This window comes from Eubalaena glacialis, chromosome 7, assembly GCF_028564815.1.
Source record: "Eubalaena glacialis isolate mEubGla1 chromosome 7, mEubGla1.1.hap2.+ XY, whole genome shotgun sequence".
NCBI classification, from domain to species: domain Eukaryota; kingdom Metazoa; phylum Chordata; class Mammalia; order Artiodactyla; family Balaenidae; genus Eubalaena; species Eubalaena glacialis.
The window spans coordinates 33,808,248-33,822,959 of NC_083722.1; the positions used below are offsets into that span (position 1 = coordinate 33,808,248).

Sequence of the window (14,712 nt, forward strand, 5' to 3'; positions counted from 1 at the left end):
CAAAATGTTAGATTGAGGCTCAGTCTACCTACTTAGCTGGATCTCTGGACTCAAGAAAATAAAAATGATACTTTGTACTGCAGAGGACTTTCTCTTTCTTACCATTTATCTTTTTTACCCTATCTTCTTATCTCTACTTTGAAATACAGTGAAACCGACCTGAGAGTGCCTTTTTATTTGAGAGTCTTCATCTCTCCTACTGGTATGTGAAACGCTGTCTATGTCTCTCCTCTCCTTTCCTCTGCCCTGTCCCTTTTTGCATGCAGCCAGGATCTTGTCAGTATGAGACAGAGAGGCTTTCACTTCCAGGACATCATCAATTCAGAGATGGTTCAGAATACAAGTTTCTTTCCCCTGGTGGCCAGTTGGGTGCAATGTGAAATAAGGGTAATGACATTTCCAAATCAGCCTTACGTAAAAATTAGCTGATATTCAAGAATTAAAACAGCCTTGGAAAATGTAAACTTACACATTAGGGCTAAGGTCTGGCGTTTAGTATTTTATGATTCTGTCTTTTTAAGGAACTTAACTGTCTTTCTGTTATACCCAGTCTATGCCAAAATTGCTTTTCTTTTTCTTTTTTTAAACTTCCTTCCAAAAGAACCAGTTTTGAATTGAAAACTAATGAATATTGAGTGGAAAATGCCGGTTGCAAGCCTTTTTCTAGGAAAATATTCTGCTGAAAGCTTTCTCTTTCTCTCTCTCTCTCTCTTCGAGGGCCCTAATCGTGACAGGTTGAAAGAGTGAAGACTTCCATAAGACATGGATAGATGCAAACATGTAGGGCGGTTGCGGCTAGCCCAGGACCACTCCATCCTGAACCCACAGAAGTGGTGCTGCCGGGAGTGCGCCACCACCGAGTCCGTGTGGGCTTGTCTCAAGTGCTCGCACGTGGCCTGCGGCCGCTACATCGAAGATCACGCCCTCAAACACTTCGAAAAGACTGGACACCCACTAGCCATGGAGGTCCGGGATCTCTACGTGTTCTGCTACCTGTGCAAGGACTACGTGCTCAACGACAACCCGGAAGGGGACCTCAAGCTGCTGAGAAGCTCCCTCTTGGCGGTCAGGGGCCAGACGCAGGACCTGCCGCTGAGGCGCGGGCGGATGCTGCGGTCCATGGCCTCGGGCGAAGACGCCGTCCCGCCGCAGCGCGCTCCTCAGGGACAGCCGCAGATGCTCACGGCTCTGTGGTATCGGCGCCAGCACCTGCTGGCCCGGACGCTGCGGCTCTGGTTCGAGAAGACCTCGCGGGGCCAGGCCAAGCTGGAGCAGCGGCGGCGGCAGGAGGCGCTGGAACGCAAGAAGGAGGCAGCGCGGCAGCGGCGGCGCGAGGTGAAGCGGCGGTTGCTGGAGGAGCTGGCCAGTTCCCCTCCGCGCAAGAGCGCGCGCCTGCTGCTGCACGCGCCCCGCGCCGCCGCGCCGCGCGCGCCCGCTGGGCCCCGCCCCGCGCCGCGCCGCGCGCCCGCCATGGCGCCGGGCGTCACGGGCCTGCGCAACCTGGGCAACACCTGCTACATGAACTCCATCCTCCAGGTGCTCAGCCACCTGCGCAAGTTCCGTGAGTGCTTCCTGAACCTCGACCCGTCCAAGACGGAGCAGCTGTTTCCCAGGGCCGCCAACGGCAAGGCCCCGCTCGCGGGCAGGCCGGCCGGCAGCTCGGCCACCGAGCTGTCGCCCAGGAGCCACGGGGCCGAGGCCTGCGAGCGCGAGGGCCTCTGCTTGAATGGCGGGGCCTCCCTCAGCAGGAGCCTAGAACTCATCCAGAACAAGGAGCCCAGCTCGAAGCACATCTCCCTCTGCCACGAACTGCACACCCTCTTCCGCGTCATGTGGTCCGGGAAGTGGGCCCTGGTGTCGCCCTTCGCCATGCTTCACTCGGTGTGGAGCCTGATCCCCGCCTTCCGCGGCTACGACCAGCAGGACGCGCAGGAGTTTCTCTGCGAGTTGTTGCACAAAGTGCAGCAGGAACTCGAGTCCGAGGGCACCAAGCGCCGGATCCTCATCCCCTTCTCCCAGAGGAAGCTCACCAAACAGGTCTTAAAGGTGGTGAACACCATATTTCACGGGCAGCTACTCAGCCAGGTAGGTGTGTGCCCAGCCCATCCCCAGCTGCCCACCACACTGGAGCGGGGCTGGTGTAGTAGTTAGGCTTCCGGTGCGTAGCTCCCCCAGGCTGTTGGCCTAACTAGGGTAGCTGACATTGGTCATAACTATGCACAGCTGAGGGCGGCCACTGTACCTTTTACTGTACTGTGCGACGGCCTTGTTGGTGAATTTGCCTCCTGTCTTAACAGGCAGATTTTTAGTTTAACTTGCCATATCATTTCACTTTCAGTAAATGTCTTTAATCTTTAATGATGATACGGGTAATATAATATTCCCATTGTTACAATCAAGTACCCATTGTTGACGTGCCATCCTTTGATCAGTTTTAGGAAATTGAAGAGTTTGCCTATAACCTTGGTTCCATAGTTGTTTGAAAGAGCACTCTACTTTCCAAGGCATTCTTTACATACAAGGGAGGCAGGTGGCTAGGAGGATGCCAAAGGGTAAGCAAGTCTCCCTCCTGTTCCCCATTACCTTTCATTTCCTTAGCCATCTAAGGACATGAGTGAAGACTCATAGATAAGGCTTTGTGAGAATATGCAGAAAGAATTTGTAGAGGCAAAGAGGTGGGCAACTTAAAGAGATTCAGGTGGCTTCCCTGGTGGCGCAGTGGTTGAGAATCTGCCTGCCAATGCAGGGGACACGGGTTCGAGCCCTGGTCTGGGAAGATCCCACATGCCGCGGAGCAACTGGGCCCGTGAGCCACAACTACTGAGCCTGCGCGTCTGGAGCCTGTGCTCCGCAACAAGAGAGGCCGCGATAGTGAGAGGCCCGCGCACCGTGATGAAGAGTGGCCCCCGCTTGCCACAACTAGAGAAAGCCCTCGCACAGAAACAAAGACCTAACACAGCCATAAATAAATAAAAAAATAAAAACACACATTTAAAAAAAAAAAAGATTCAGGTAAAACCTCTACACTATGCTACTGAGGTTTTGTGTCCTGGTATTTAGGGTTTTAAAAGAATGATGAGTAGGATGGGAAGAGGAAGTTTATTTAGGCTTTTGTTTTTCAGCATGTGAAAGGGGAGTGTTTCTCGGCACTTCCTCTACCCCCCTGAGGGTCTGTAGGAAGAAAGGTGCATCTGGGACTGTCAGCGGGGGAAGAGGTCTAATCACAAGGTACTTTGAGGCTCTTGGAACACAGGGATCAGTGTAGGGATGCTGCAAGAAACAAGGGCAAAAAGAGAGGCAAGTTGGACTGGATGGAAGGAGCAAAGTCTGGAGAGAACAAGAGTATGAGGATGAGAGAAGCAGACAGGAATCTGCAAATTCTCCATCTCAGATTGATGATGCCTTGACTCCACGGTAACTTTCATATGTAATACTGCAACATTGAATGGCAAAGCATGCTTTATGAGAGAAGAGAGAAAGGGGTAGGTAGTAATAACTGTGCTGTGTGGTTTTCCAGTTCCAGCTAGCGTCATGGTTAGAGATACATACCAGAAGTAATATGCTCTAATTCTCTTAAAGTTATGTTTATTATTTTAATATTGCAGTTAAATGTTTTTGGAAAACTATACACTTAGTTTTGGTTGTTATGTGCTAGCAAAAATGTATGTGGGAAGCATGGAAGTTATATAACCTGTAAACCAATCTTTTCATTCTAGGTCACATGTGTATCATGCAATTACAAATCCAATACCATCGAGCCCTTTTGGGATCTGTCCCTGGAATTCCCTGAACGCTATCACTGCATAGAAAAGGGGTTTATCCCTTTGAATCAGACTCAGTGCCTGCTCACTGAGATGCTGGCCAAGTTCACGGAGACAGAGGCCCTGGAAGGGAGAATCTACGCTTGTGACCAATGTAACAGTGAGTGCTGGGGGGAGGGGTGGGTGTGTGTAACTGGAATATCAGTTTAAGGTGTTTCATTTGCCACTTTAGTCAAAAGTAACACTGTAATATTGAGTGGTTTTAAAGCATCTTTTAAAGATTTTTTTTATCCTATTTTCCTGAAAACAAGCATATGGACATTATATGTTAAAAAGCAAAACAAAACCTAGGAGTTGGGCCTCCTTTGACTCCTGCTGCGATTGACATTAGTTATCTTGGGAGGCATTTGAAAGTATGGATCCTGAAATGGGGACTCCAAGAATGTGAGTACTTAGCTTCATAGTGTACAGGGGTCCTGCTTAAATTCATGAATACAGAGTCTGACAGTTCTTATTTAAAGTTCAGGTGGCATAGCCTGTTTGAGGGCTGTGGTATCAGAAAAGTGTGCTTTTGTCCTGAATTTGTAGATTTAAAGTACAATGAAACCAAGAAAGGAAGTTGTATGGTGCATTGCTGTATGGCAGCTTCATAGTTATTTTCACATGCCTGAAAGGTTCACATCTCAGAAGGGTCATAAGGAAGTATTTCTCTATCATGGCTTTAATTGTAAAGTGGAATTTTTTCCATATGGCTCTGTGAGTATCTTATGCACCCCCCATCCCCACCCCCATGTCTTACCACACTAACACTTACTGCTTTTGCTAACCCAGCATGTACAGAGGAAATGGAGAGCAAATACTTTGAAGCTGATGTTTGGGTTTTTGGCATATAGAGATTTGGAAACTAAGATGAATGGATTGTGTAGAGATCTGAAATCAATTTGCAGCCATACTGTAGTCTGGACTACAAGTTTTGGGAACAACAATTTTACGGTAGCCCTTTTAATACTTCTGCACATGGTTTTTTAAAGTAGTACACCGTGGGAAACCTGTTCTCTGTGAAGAATCAGGATAAAAATCAAGTCACACCTGCTATCATTTTGCCATTTTTAAAACAAAATTTGAAGTGCTGTATTTGGTTAACCATAAACTCACCTATCCTGTTCCATATTGAGATATAAAGGCAGTGACTTAAATTATCTTATTAGAACATTGTTTTTTCTTTTTAAAATAGTGATTCATAAAGCTTTATACTTGTAAGGAACAGAAGGATGTTAACAGCCTTAACTCTATCATTCTTGGACTTGATAGATTAGGCAAGAAATACTTTTTTATTTTTGCAAGAAAGGATTGTTTTTCTGGTTGCCATACGTGCCCATTTTTCAGTATTTCTATAGACAGGTTCAAATAGCAGGGAAGGAAAGCTATGGTGAAGGGATGAGATGCATTGATCTGTTGCTTGTGAAAGTTTCAAACCTGTCAGTCTTCCACCTTTCTGTGTGGCCAGCTTAATCAAATGGGAGACAGAACTGATCAATCTCAACTGAATCAGTAGTATCTTTTTCTTTGTGAATTTCATTTTAGGGAAACAAAGCCATATTCTATTATTGTCTTCATCTTAGCTCACTTACTCCCTCTGCTGAGAGTAGCAGTCACTGCCAAGATTCCCAGGCAGAGCTGCAGTAATTTTCAAAAATCTGCTGGTGAACAGGAATGTAAAATAAGGCCAGGCCCCTCTTTGAATTCTCTTTCCACTCATGCTCTCACATATCATGACTACCAGCCCTAGTAAAAGCTGCAGTCTATTATGAGAAGCAACAGCTACACATCCTATTGTCACAGAAAGCTCCTTGATATGTCATCTGGCTGTGACTTGCTACCTTTCACGAGTGGTACAGAAAGGACTTCGAAATCAGATGCCAAGCTCTACAGACACTGAGACCATGATTTCAACAGCTCAAAGACAATTAGCAGGCACCACAGTGGACCACTAATTTTATATTCCCATCCATTCACCGATTTAATTAATATAATAACAGAGCAGTCATCAGTAAATGGTTATAGAGAAGGCTTCTGATGGGAGTTAAGAGAACTTCATTTCCACTGTTTACTTGTGGTAATTTAGAAATGCATTTCACCCACAATTCAGTATTTTTAGAAACAAAATTGGAGTCTCAAGCACTGGTTCTGCTTTGGACTGGGTGTATTTGGCCAGCCTGTCAGCCTTGTCCTGCATGTCTAGCAGTGTGCTGTTACCAAGAAACATGTTTCAGAAAATAGGTACGGCATAAAAATATAAAGCCAGGGACTTCCCTGGTGGTCCAGTGGGTAAGACTCCATGCTCCCAATGCAGGGGGCCCAGGTTCGATCCCTGGTCAGGGAACTAGATCCCACATGTATGCCACAACTAAGACGCAGTGCAGCCAAATAAATAAATAAATAATTTTTAAAAAAAATAAAAATATAAAACCAGCAAAGTTTCTTTTCTAAATATTTGTATAGGCCACAAGCAATTCACATGGGGAAAAAGTCTGTTTAAACACGCTGTCCTTTAGTAATTCTGTGTCCTCTTACCTTTTCCCTAAGCCTGAAATATATGCATTATCCCCCATTTCACAGGAAAGGAAACTGAGATTCCTTTCAGACAGTGGGAGGGACAAAGGATGCACCTTACAACTGAGTCAGCCTTCTTTAAGCAGCCATCCCAAGAGTGCCACACAATCACTCCTTTCATCTCAACCAGAACTTCCATGGCCACTCCATGCAGGCATGCGAGGCTGGGAAATGCAGTCTTAGAGAGGGTCACATTGCTCCCCCAAATATAATTGAGGTTTAATACTGAGAAATAAGGAGAATGCATATCGAGTGGCAAGTCACTGTCTCTGCCATAGCTCAGAAGGAATGAGTCTCCTCACAATCTATGTCTTATGCCTTCCCAAACCATATAGGCAAACGACGAAAATCCAATCCAAAACCCCTTGTTCTGAGTGAAGCTAGAAAGCAGTTAATGATCTACAGACTACCTCAGGTCCTCCGGCTGCACCTTAAAAGATTCAGGTGAGCTTGCTCTGGGGCGTCCCAGGTGGCTGTGAGCTGTGGGAATAGCTACTTCAAAGGCTTTGGTGAAGGCAAATGTCTTCTTCGGTGTTGGGAGGAGAAGCCTGTTCCCTAGAGGCCTCACGCTTTCCATGGAGTGTATGGTTCGTGCCCAGTGAAGCAAGCTGATGTCGGGGGCCAGGACTGGGCTTCTGCTCTCATGGTCCTATTTAATCAGCTAGCCTGCACTTGGGTGTCTGTGCTTGAACATTTTCTAGCCTCGCTTGGGCTTTTATAGATTCATCTTCAGAATAAAGTATGAGATAATCTGTGAAAAGGAGGGCAGGAGGTAAAGTACAAAAAGAGTATTGCCTGAACTGCTTGTTCGGGGATTTCTAGTTTCAGAGAACATGCAATATTCACAGGAAATATATGTGAACATTGATTACCACTGTCTTGTGAAAGAAAACCAAATCCAGAAGGTTAAATTTTCTCCGTTCCCTGTTTCACCTACCTCTACCTCTGATCACACATGCCATTTCTTACTAGTAAGAAGTTTATATCCATGTTCTAGGTGGTCTGGCCGTAGTCACCGAGAGAAGATTGGGGTCCATGTCGTCTTTGACCAGGTATTAACCATGGAACCTTACTGCTGCAGGGACATGCTCTCCTCTCTTGACAAAGAAACCTTTGCCTATGATCTCTCCGCAGTGGTCATGCATCACGGGAAAGGGTTTGGCTCAGGACACTACACAGCCTATTGCTACAACACAGAGGGAGGTGCGTGCGCTTTACTCTGTGGGGTGGGGGACACAAAAAAGGGTTGGTTTGTCCACATTTCATTCCTTTTATTTAATCTATAGGGGGATATTACATACATTAAAATCCAGTGGAAAGAATTACGAAAGATGGATTCAAATTTTGGATATATCACTAAGTAACAACATTTGATTGTTCTAAGAATTGACAGGAACTAACATGTAAAAGTGCTGAGCACGGTGTCTAGTATGTAATGGTCAGTTAATGCTAGAGATTATTGTTGTTATTAATACTTCTGCTGCAGACTTCAGTTTCATTCTTGGTTTTGCAGGGACAATATGACCTATCTAACTTCATGGAATCTCACTAGCCTCAGCTCATAATAAAGCTGAGGACACTTACTGAGCACTTACTACAAGGGCCCTTCCCAAGGAGCTTTCAGTCCTTGCCCTCAGAGCAGAGCCTCTCAGCTACTGCGCTGAGGCAGGTGGGCTGCAGATGTGTTTTCAGTAATGTACCCATCCTGAACCCCTCAGCCCTTGGGGTGGCCAGAGTGAGCCTGTAAAAAATAACTTTTTATTCCTTCTAAGTTTTCCTTTATCACTTCTCTCTATTTACACTTCCCCTCTCCTCCTCCTCCTCCTCTTCCCATCTCTTAGCCCCCAGTCTCCTGTCTGTAGAAAACCCTAATGGGCAGTGAAGAAGCCTGAATGAAATGAAATGAGGACAAAAATTATAGTCGGTCGATACTACAAGCAGTATTGTGGTGGGGCTTGCGGGGTTAAAACCAGTGGTTTCAGGGAAGTCTGTTGGTTTCATTTACTTTTCTCTTCCTCCACCAACAATCAAGGGTTGGATCTATTCAGAACTCCTCTGTCCCTTTCCTCATCTCCTCGTTTGCCTGGTGACTGAAATATAAGTTGGGTAGTCATTTTCTCTCTTTCTTTCATTTGATTTCCTAGGTTTTTGGGTCCACTGCAATGACTCAAAGCTGAATGTATGCAGTGTCGAGGAAGTGTGCAAAACTCAAGCCTACATCCTTTTTTACACTCAAAGAACAGTTCAGGGCAATGCAAGAATCTCAGAAACCCAACTCCAAACTCAGGTGCAGTCCAGCAACAACGATGAGGGCAGACCACGGACCTTCCCCTGAATGGGAGGCACGTATCGAGGACTGGCTTGCTTTTAAACTATTGGTTTCTATACATCTTTCCTCGTATAGGAAATAAGGTTTACTGCAGGAACAGGTTACTAGGTTTGCCTCACTGGGTCTAGAGCAGAAGGTGCCAGGTGACTCATGTGCTATCATAAAATTTGTAGCAACTTTCTTTTAAATGGGTTTAGAAATTCCCTCCTTCGTTAAAACAAATCAAAAGGAGTAACTTCTATGAAGACTCTTTCATCAGTTGCTTCTGAATATAGAGGGATCTGGGTGGAGGAAAGAGGGAGTAAATTGGTCATATCCAGCCATGTTCTTGCTATTGCATGATTCCCCTGCTAATCAGGACTCCTTGCAGCACCAGAAGAACCCTCCTGATGTGAGCAGCCCTCGACAGAGCACGCAAGGAGGGGCCCTGGGCTGGCAGCTTGCTGGATAGGATTGGTTCCAAGGCAGGAGGTGAAGTCTAAGGATTTTTTCCTACAAAGGAAGTAGCCCTCAAGGGTTGAAAGTCTGCAGACTTCCTTTTTTGGGGGATAGCAGTTGAAGAGTGGAATGAGATGCACAGAGGAAATTTCTCCATGTGAAATGGGAGGTTTTTCGTGTGTCATACTCTCCCTGGCTGCTGCTGTCATTTAATCATACCACATCTTCTGAGATGGCATGAACATCCCTTCATTCTAAAGAAGGAGCAGTTCACATGGGGAAGCAAGAAACTGGTACATGACATGTTCTTTGTGGCACACTGAGCCTAAGGGCACTCCTGGCTACCTAGTTCTGTAGCAAATCCCTGGTTCAGGTCTAGGGCAAGCACATAGTTTGGTTTAAATTGGTCTTTGGGTCAGTTGTCTGAGGCCTTCTCAGAACTCAGTTAGGGGGTGGGGGTGGGGGGATAGCCAGTGGTCCAGGGCTTATCTAAATGCCTGTCACCCACTTCACCTTGGTGCAGCATGCAGCTTTTTTTAACCTGCAGCTTATTTCCTGTTCACAAGATGTGGGAGCTTTTGCTTTTCTAAGGCTTAGGAATCCTCCTCCTGTATGTCTGAACAGTTTATTGTTGACAGCCCTGGCCTGTTTCCTCCAAAATCTGCTAATCCCTACTGTTTCTTTACCCACCCACACTCAATCCATCAGAGAAAAAAGCAAGAGTGCCCTGTCCTTAACTCCAGTGCTAGTAAAATATATCTTTCTTTTTTAAACTGGGTCAGTTTCTAAGTGGCATGAAATTGCCCAGATGGAAACTCTCTGCCCTATCAGGCACCACTGAATTTCCCTTTTCAGTCCTTCGCTTAGACTCACTAGTAAAAGTGAATGCAAACCGTAACTCTCACTGTGGGAGTGCTGCAGCCCGCCTCAGCCTGTCACTCTGAATGCTCATCTTTTGACTGAGTATGTCATATTAAATTTCAATTCAGGTAGAAGTACAGTTGCCACCTGAAGAGGATAGATGTGAAGGGAGTTTGGGGAGGGATGGGAAGTTGGGAAAAGAAAGGCTGAAGAATGAGAGTCAAAGGTTTAGCGATGTTGAGGAACCACATTTCCCGAGCAGATCTGTAGCATTTGCTGTTGACCTCTTTTGAGATGAATTCTCCCATAGGACCTGCCAGACAGCACTGAGACTTGGAGGAAATCAGACAGAAAATGGCTCACCCTGATAAGGAAGAGGAGTGACTATATTTTAAATTAAACTTGCTTTTTCCAACACTGTGAGGTTTCTGTAATATTTAGCTTTTATTTGGAAGCGATAGCGTATGGCATTTTTTATGCTATTTGGTTTATATTGTCTACTGCAGGCTTCTTTGTACAAGCTTGGCCCGGGCTTACCCTCACCTGGACACTGTTTTAAAGTGTCACAGCTGCCCATGCTGTCAGAGGCTCTGACGTGAGGCTGTATCCCCTAGATCCACATTTTTAAGTTGGCATGATTGGTGATGACTTTTTGTGGCAAGAGAAAAGCGCATTAACTCAAAAAAACCCAAGGAGAGTAAAAAGGGAAGGAAAATATAAATTGTGCCTCATCTTTCATTGAATGCTATATTTATTATTCTAGAAAAAGAGAACTTACAAATGGAGAAGTACTAATAGAGCATCTACTTCATCCCTCAGGCTGTCCAGGGGAAAACAAGAAAAACAAACATCTAATAGAAAATTAAAAGATCTTCAAATTTAATTCTTAAAAATAGTTTTATACCAAGTATTAAGGATTATTAAGCAAAGGACTTTGTAAAATAAGTGCTTAACTTAGCTGAGCACACATTGTATCAAATTAACAAAATCATTTAAAATGAGTTGGAATAGAAACCAATACCAGAGTCCTCAATGAGCTGCACACACTTGAAGGTGCCCCTGCAGTGAGACACCTCAGGTACCCAGAGGCAGCAGCACTAGACGCTGTTGAGAAGTTAGTATTTATGGAGATTTTAATTAAAGAAAAGAGTTTCCTGCTGCATAAGCCAATGGCTGTTGTGAGGGAAATGTCCCTTTGCCTTTAATTTATTTACATACTGGAAGCAGATGAATTTCTTAGTTGCATCTTACTTTAAGTCGAAACATTGTTAAGGAGAAGAAAATAAGAACCGGGTAGAAGTTGACTAGATGCTGCCAAATCAAACCCAAGATCTCCTAACTGAACCTTACGAGCCTGCTTCTTTCCCAGACAAGTAGTTGGAGTCCCGTTCTAGGAACCCTTTGTAGTTGGCTGGTGTGTTTACTTTTTGTTGTAGCCAGCCAAGATGAATGCACCCTGGCCCCTCAAAAAGGATTTTACCTCAGTCTAGCTTGACCCTCATACTTGTGGTTGCCTCTGAGAGCATCCATGCTAGTGTTTTTTTAAAAAAAAAAAAAAAAAAAGATTAGGAATGCCCTCAATGGCCAGGAACTGAAGCTCTTAATTAAAGGTGGGCAGACCTCTTGCCTGCTTTGATCCAGTCCCTCTCAGGCTGATGGGGGCAGTGCCACACTGTAAAGAATTTCCAGATGTCTCTTACAATGTCATGAATAAAATTGGAAACTACAGAAGTGTTAATGTGTCCTATGGACTCAATAGCAGAGTTTATTTTTGTTTTTAATGGCAAGGCTTCTAGAGTCAGTGATTGTATGAGTTCCCTGCTCAGGCTATGCTTACAGTTTCATCAAAGTGCAAGAACTAATGAGGTGGGTTGGCTGAAAGTGGAGCATGGCCCTAGCCAGGTCCCAGCATAAACACAAGAGAGGTCAACAGTAGTACAGAATGAAAACTTGGTTGGGTGTTGGGGGTTGGCATGTGGGTGGGCAGGGAGGGAGAAATGGAGTTTGTTTTACTTACTGATAAAGCTTTGTGAACTAATTTTATACAATTCATAAAATTTGGTGCCTTGTACCCAATTATGGTTTGCATGGGATTGAAAAGATTAAGGGAAAGGATTCCTTCTTGTCATTTCAAGTGGCAAATGGGTCTGTATAGTGTAAAGGACATTTGGTGTCAGACTTTTTAAAAGCATTGCATATCTTGTGTGTGTGAAAGCAAATTATTCTTACCAGCAGGTTCTGAAATTTTTATTGTAATATCCAAAATCTTTGTGTTTGATTACTCATCAGTGTCTCCTTTTCAAGGCAGACTATGTACCCCATTCTTTTTTGCCACCCCTTTTATGTTCCAAACATTAACTCAGACCTTTTTAAAATCAGGCTGGGAGGGCTACCCCTTCCTAAACATATACTATATTCCTATCTGGGATTATATCTTATAAGTGGAAGGGTTGCTTTTCCAGCTGGTTCGGAGAGCACAAATATTCAGAAAAAGGTCTTTTAGTTTTTCTAATGCTGGGCAACGTATGATAGAAGTCAAATAAAAACGGTTCCTCCTGAAGTGGTACCTTCATTAGTTCTGAAGTTCTTTTGCACAAAATTTCAGGAAGCAGTGTAGAACACAATCCCCTATATATGAACCTTTAGATTGTAAGGCAAGCCAGTGCACTGTGTAATATGCAAAAAAGAAGGCTCAAAGAACCTGTCCCAGCTCCCCAGCCCCATTCCCTGGCAGCTGCTGACTGGGATGGTGCTGAGTGGCTGTGGAAGGGGAAAAGACCCAGCCTGCTCACCTGCAGGGCTATAAACACAGCATGTTCCTTTTACTCCCACCTTAAGGTTTCCAAGACTTCACCAAAGGGTGTTTAAAAAGCTTACCACTCAAAGCACATATAATAATTGGATCCCTCAGCCTAATTAGGTGAGGAGGTTGTATCTTTGGAATAAAACCTCCCGTGGCCACTAAGTTTCTTTACCAGGTAAGTATGAATCTCCCTGGTAGTTCAGATTCTTTTTTGAAGTTAGCACTAAAGCTGAAAAGCGCCTTCTAAATATGACTGTGAGTTTAGTTTATATCTTCCACGTTTAAATTCACCATTTCCTTGGTCTAGGGCTTTGACTTTTAACCACTGTGTACTCAACCCAAGCACTGCTCTAAGTACACCACAGCCACTAGAGCATTGAAGTGAATGGTCATTTTGGTGGACTTTCTCCATACTAACTTCTGCTGGCATGTTTCTATTTCAAATCTAACTAGGTTGTGTAAGAGATTTTCATAGTACTGTCATACTATGTTATGTGTTTATATCCTGTCATACGGTGTTAACTAGCCTGGGCTAAACACCGTATGACAGGATGTGAAACTGACTTCCCTTGAGGAGAAATGTTGTGTTGGAATGATGAAAGCCAGCACTTTCATTTATGGAATTAATAATTATTCATCAAAATTTGAGGAAATTGTAGATTTGGTAGCTTTAATCTGCTAAATTCTTACCACTTTCAGGAATTAAGCCAGTTTAAATGAAACGTTACCTTACCAGCTTTATGGCTTTATAAACCAACAGTGGCACTGTTACTTGAAGCTAAAACATTAAATTTTAAGTGAAACTTGAATTATGCTTTTGGAAGCTGCCGTGTCTTTAATTTTGGCCAGATTTTGATTTTTAGCTTTGAAAATTTTTATCAAATAGAACTGTTCACAATTATGAATAGATCAGGTAGCAGACTTCAAGGATGTAAGTTTCACTCCTATAAAGAACAGGAGGTGCTGGTATTTCTAGTCTTAGCGCAGTGGTCTGATGCAGGCTGAAGGGACTTAAAAGTTTCCTTCCTGGTCACCATTTGTGGGGGTGATGGCTTTAAACCTAAGCCTTGCTTCATGTATGTTACCTTTCCTCATCAGATATAAACTTGTCAGAGCATCTGTGGTCCCCATGTAGACTCTTAAAAGGATCCTGCCTTCATGTTAAGCCAGCCACAGACCTGAATTCATACAAGCTCAAACTCCTTCCTCCTGAGAGATGAGACCTCCTCCCTGATTAATGCTCATAAGAGAATGGTGCTTTTCTTTAACATATAAAAAATCTAATTCTCTAACAGCTTTCTTAATCACATTTATGCCAGCAGGATCAAAAAGGACCATTTTATTCTGTTTACCTTTAGTGAACAGATTGCTAGAGACAACACCTGTCAACTAACAATTAGGCCACTATGGTGCATTTATACTGACTCTCCTTTCTAATTCATGTCCTTTAATCCCATACCAGTTCCGTAAGAGACTCAGCACAGAAAAGTAGTATGTATTTTTTTAAAATGCCTAGTAGAGCAAATCAACTAGAAAAATTGCCAAGGGGAGCCTGTCACTGTGTCCACACCTTTCTAAGCCTATGTGATTCTTTCCATGCCAGTTCCTTACATATTCCATTTCCAAAGAACCCCAAACTCCTGGACAGTGGCACTACCATGAATTTTAGGGTCAGAAAATAATCTATTTCCTTGTGAAGGAAGCAGCTTCCTCAAGCAGTGTCACTTCAGTACCCACTGCCCAGGCTTACTTACACCTTGCCTCTACCTGCACCTCACTGCCCTCAAATCCCACTGTACTACAGCAACAATGCCTCCCTGGTGCCTGGAAAACCCAGCCGGTGCACTAAAATGCTATGCAACACCAAATGACTTCTTCCCTTAGTACTGCTCAAAAATGGAAATTCA

General features: G+C 44.2%; 1 protein-coding gene and 1 non-coding gene across 2 annotated transcripts; both read left to right on the forward strand.

Annotated features, from left to right (window-relative positions):
• Positions 1-726: 726 nt before the first annotated feature.
• On the forward strand, positions 727-9,586 carry USP49 (ubiquitin specific peptidase 49). Its single transcript, XM_061195059.1, has 5 exons — positions 727-2,085; positions 3,717-3,921; positions 6,710-6,818; positions 7,372-7,577; positions 8,519-9,586. Exons 1-5 carry the CDS (start codon positions 763-765, stop codon positions 8,707-8,709), a joined length of 2,034 nt encoding a protein of 677 aa, XP_061051042.1. The 5' UTR covers positions 727-762; the 3' UTR covers positions 8,710-9,586.
• Positions 6,072-6,144, forward strand: TRNAW-CCA (transfer RNA tryptophan (anticodon CCA)). Its single transcript has one exon. It is a non-coding gene; the product is annotated as a tRNA-Trp (tRNA).
• Positions 9,587-14,712: the final 5,126 nt, after the last annotated feature.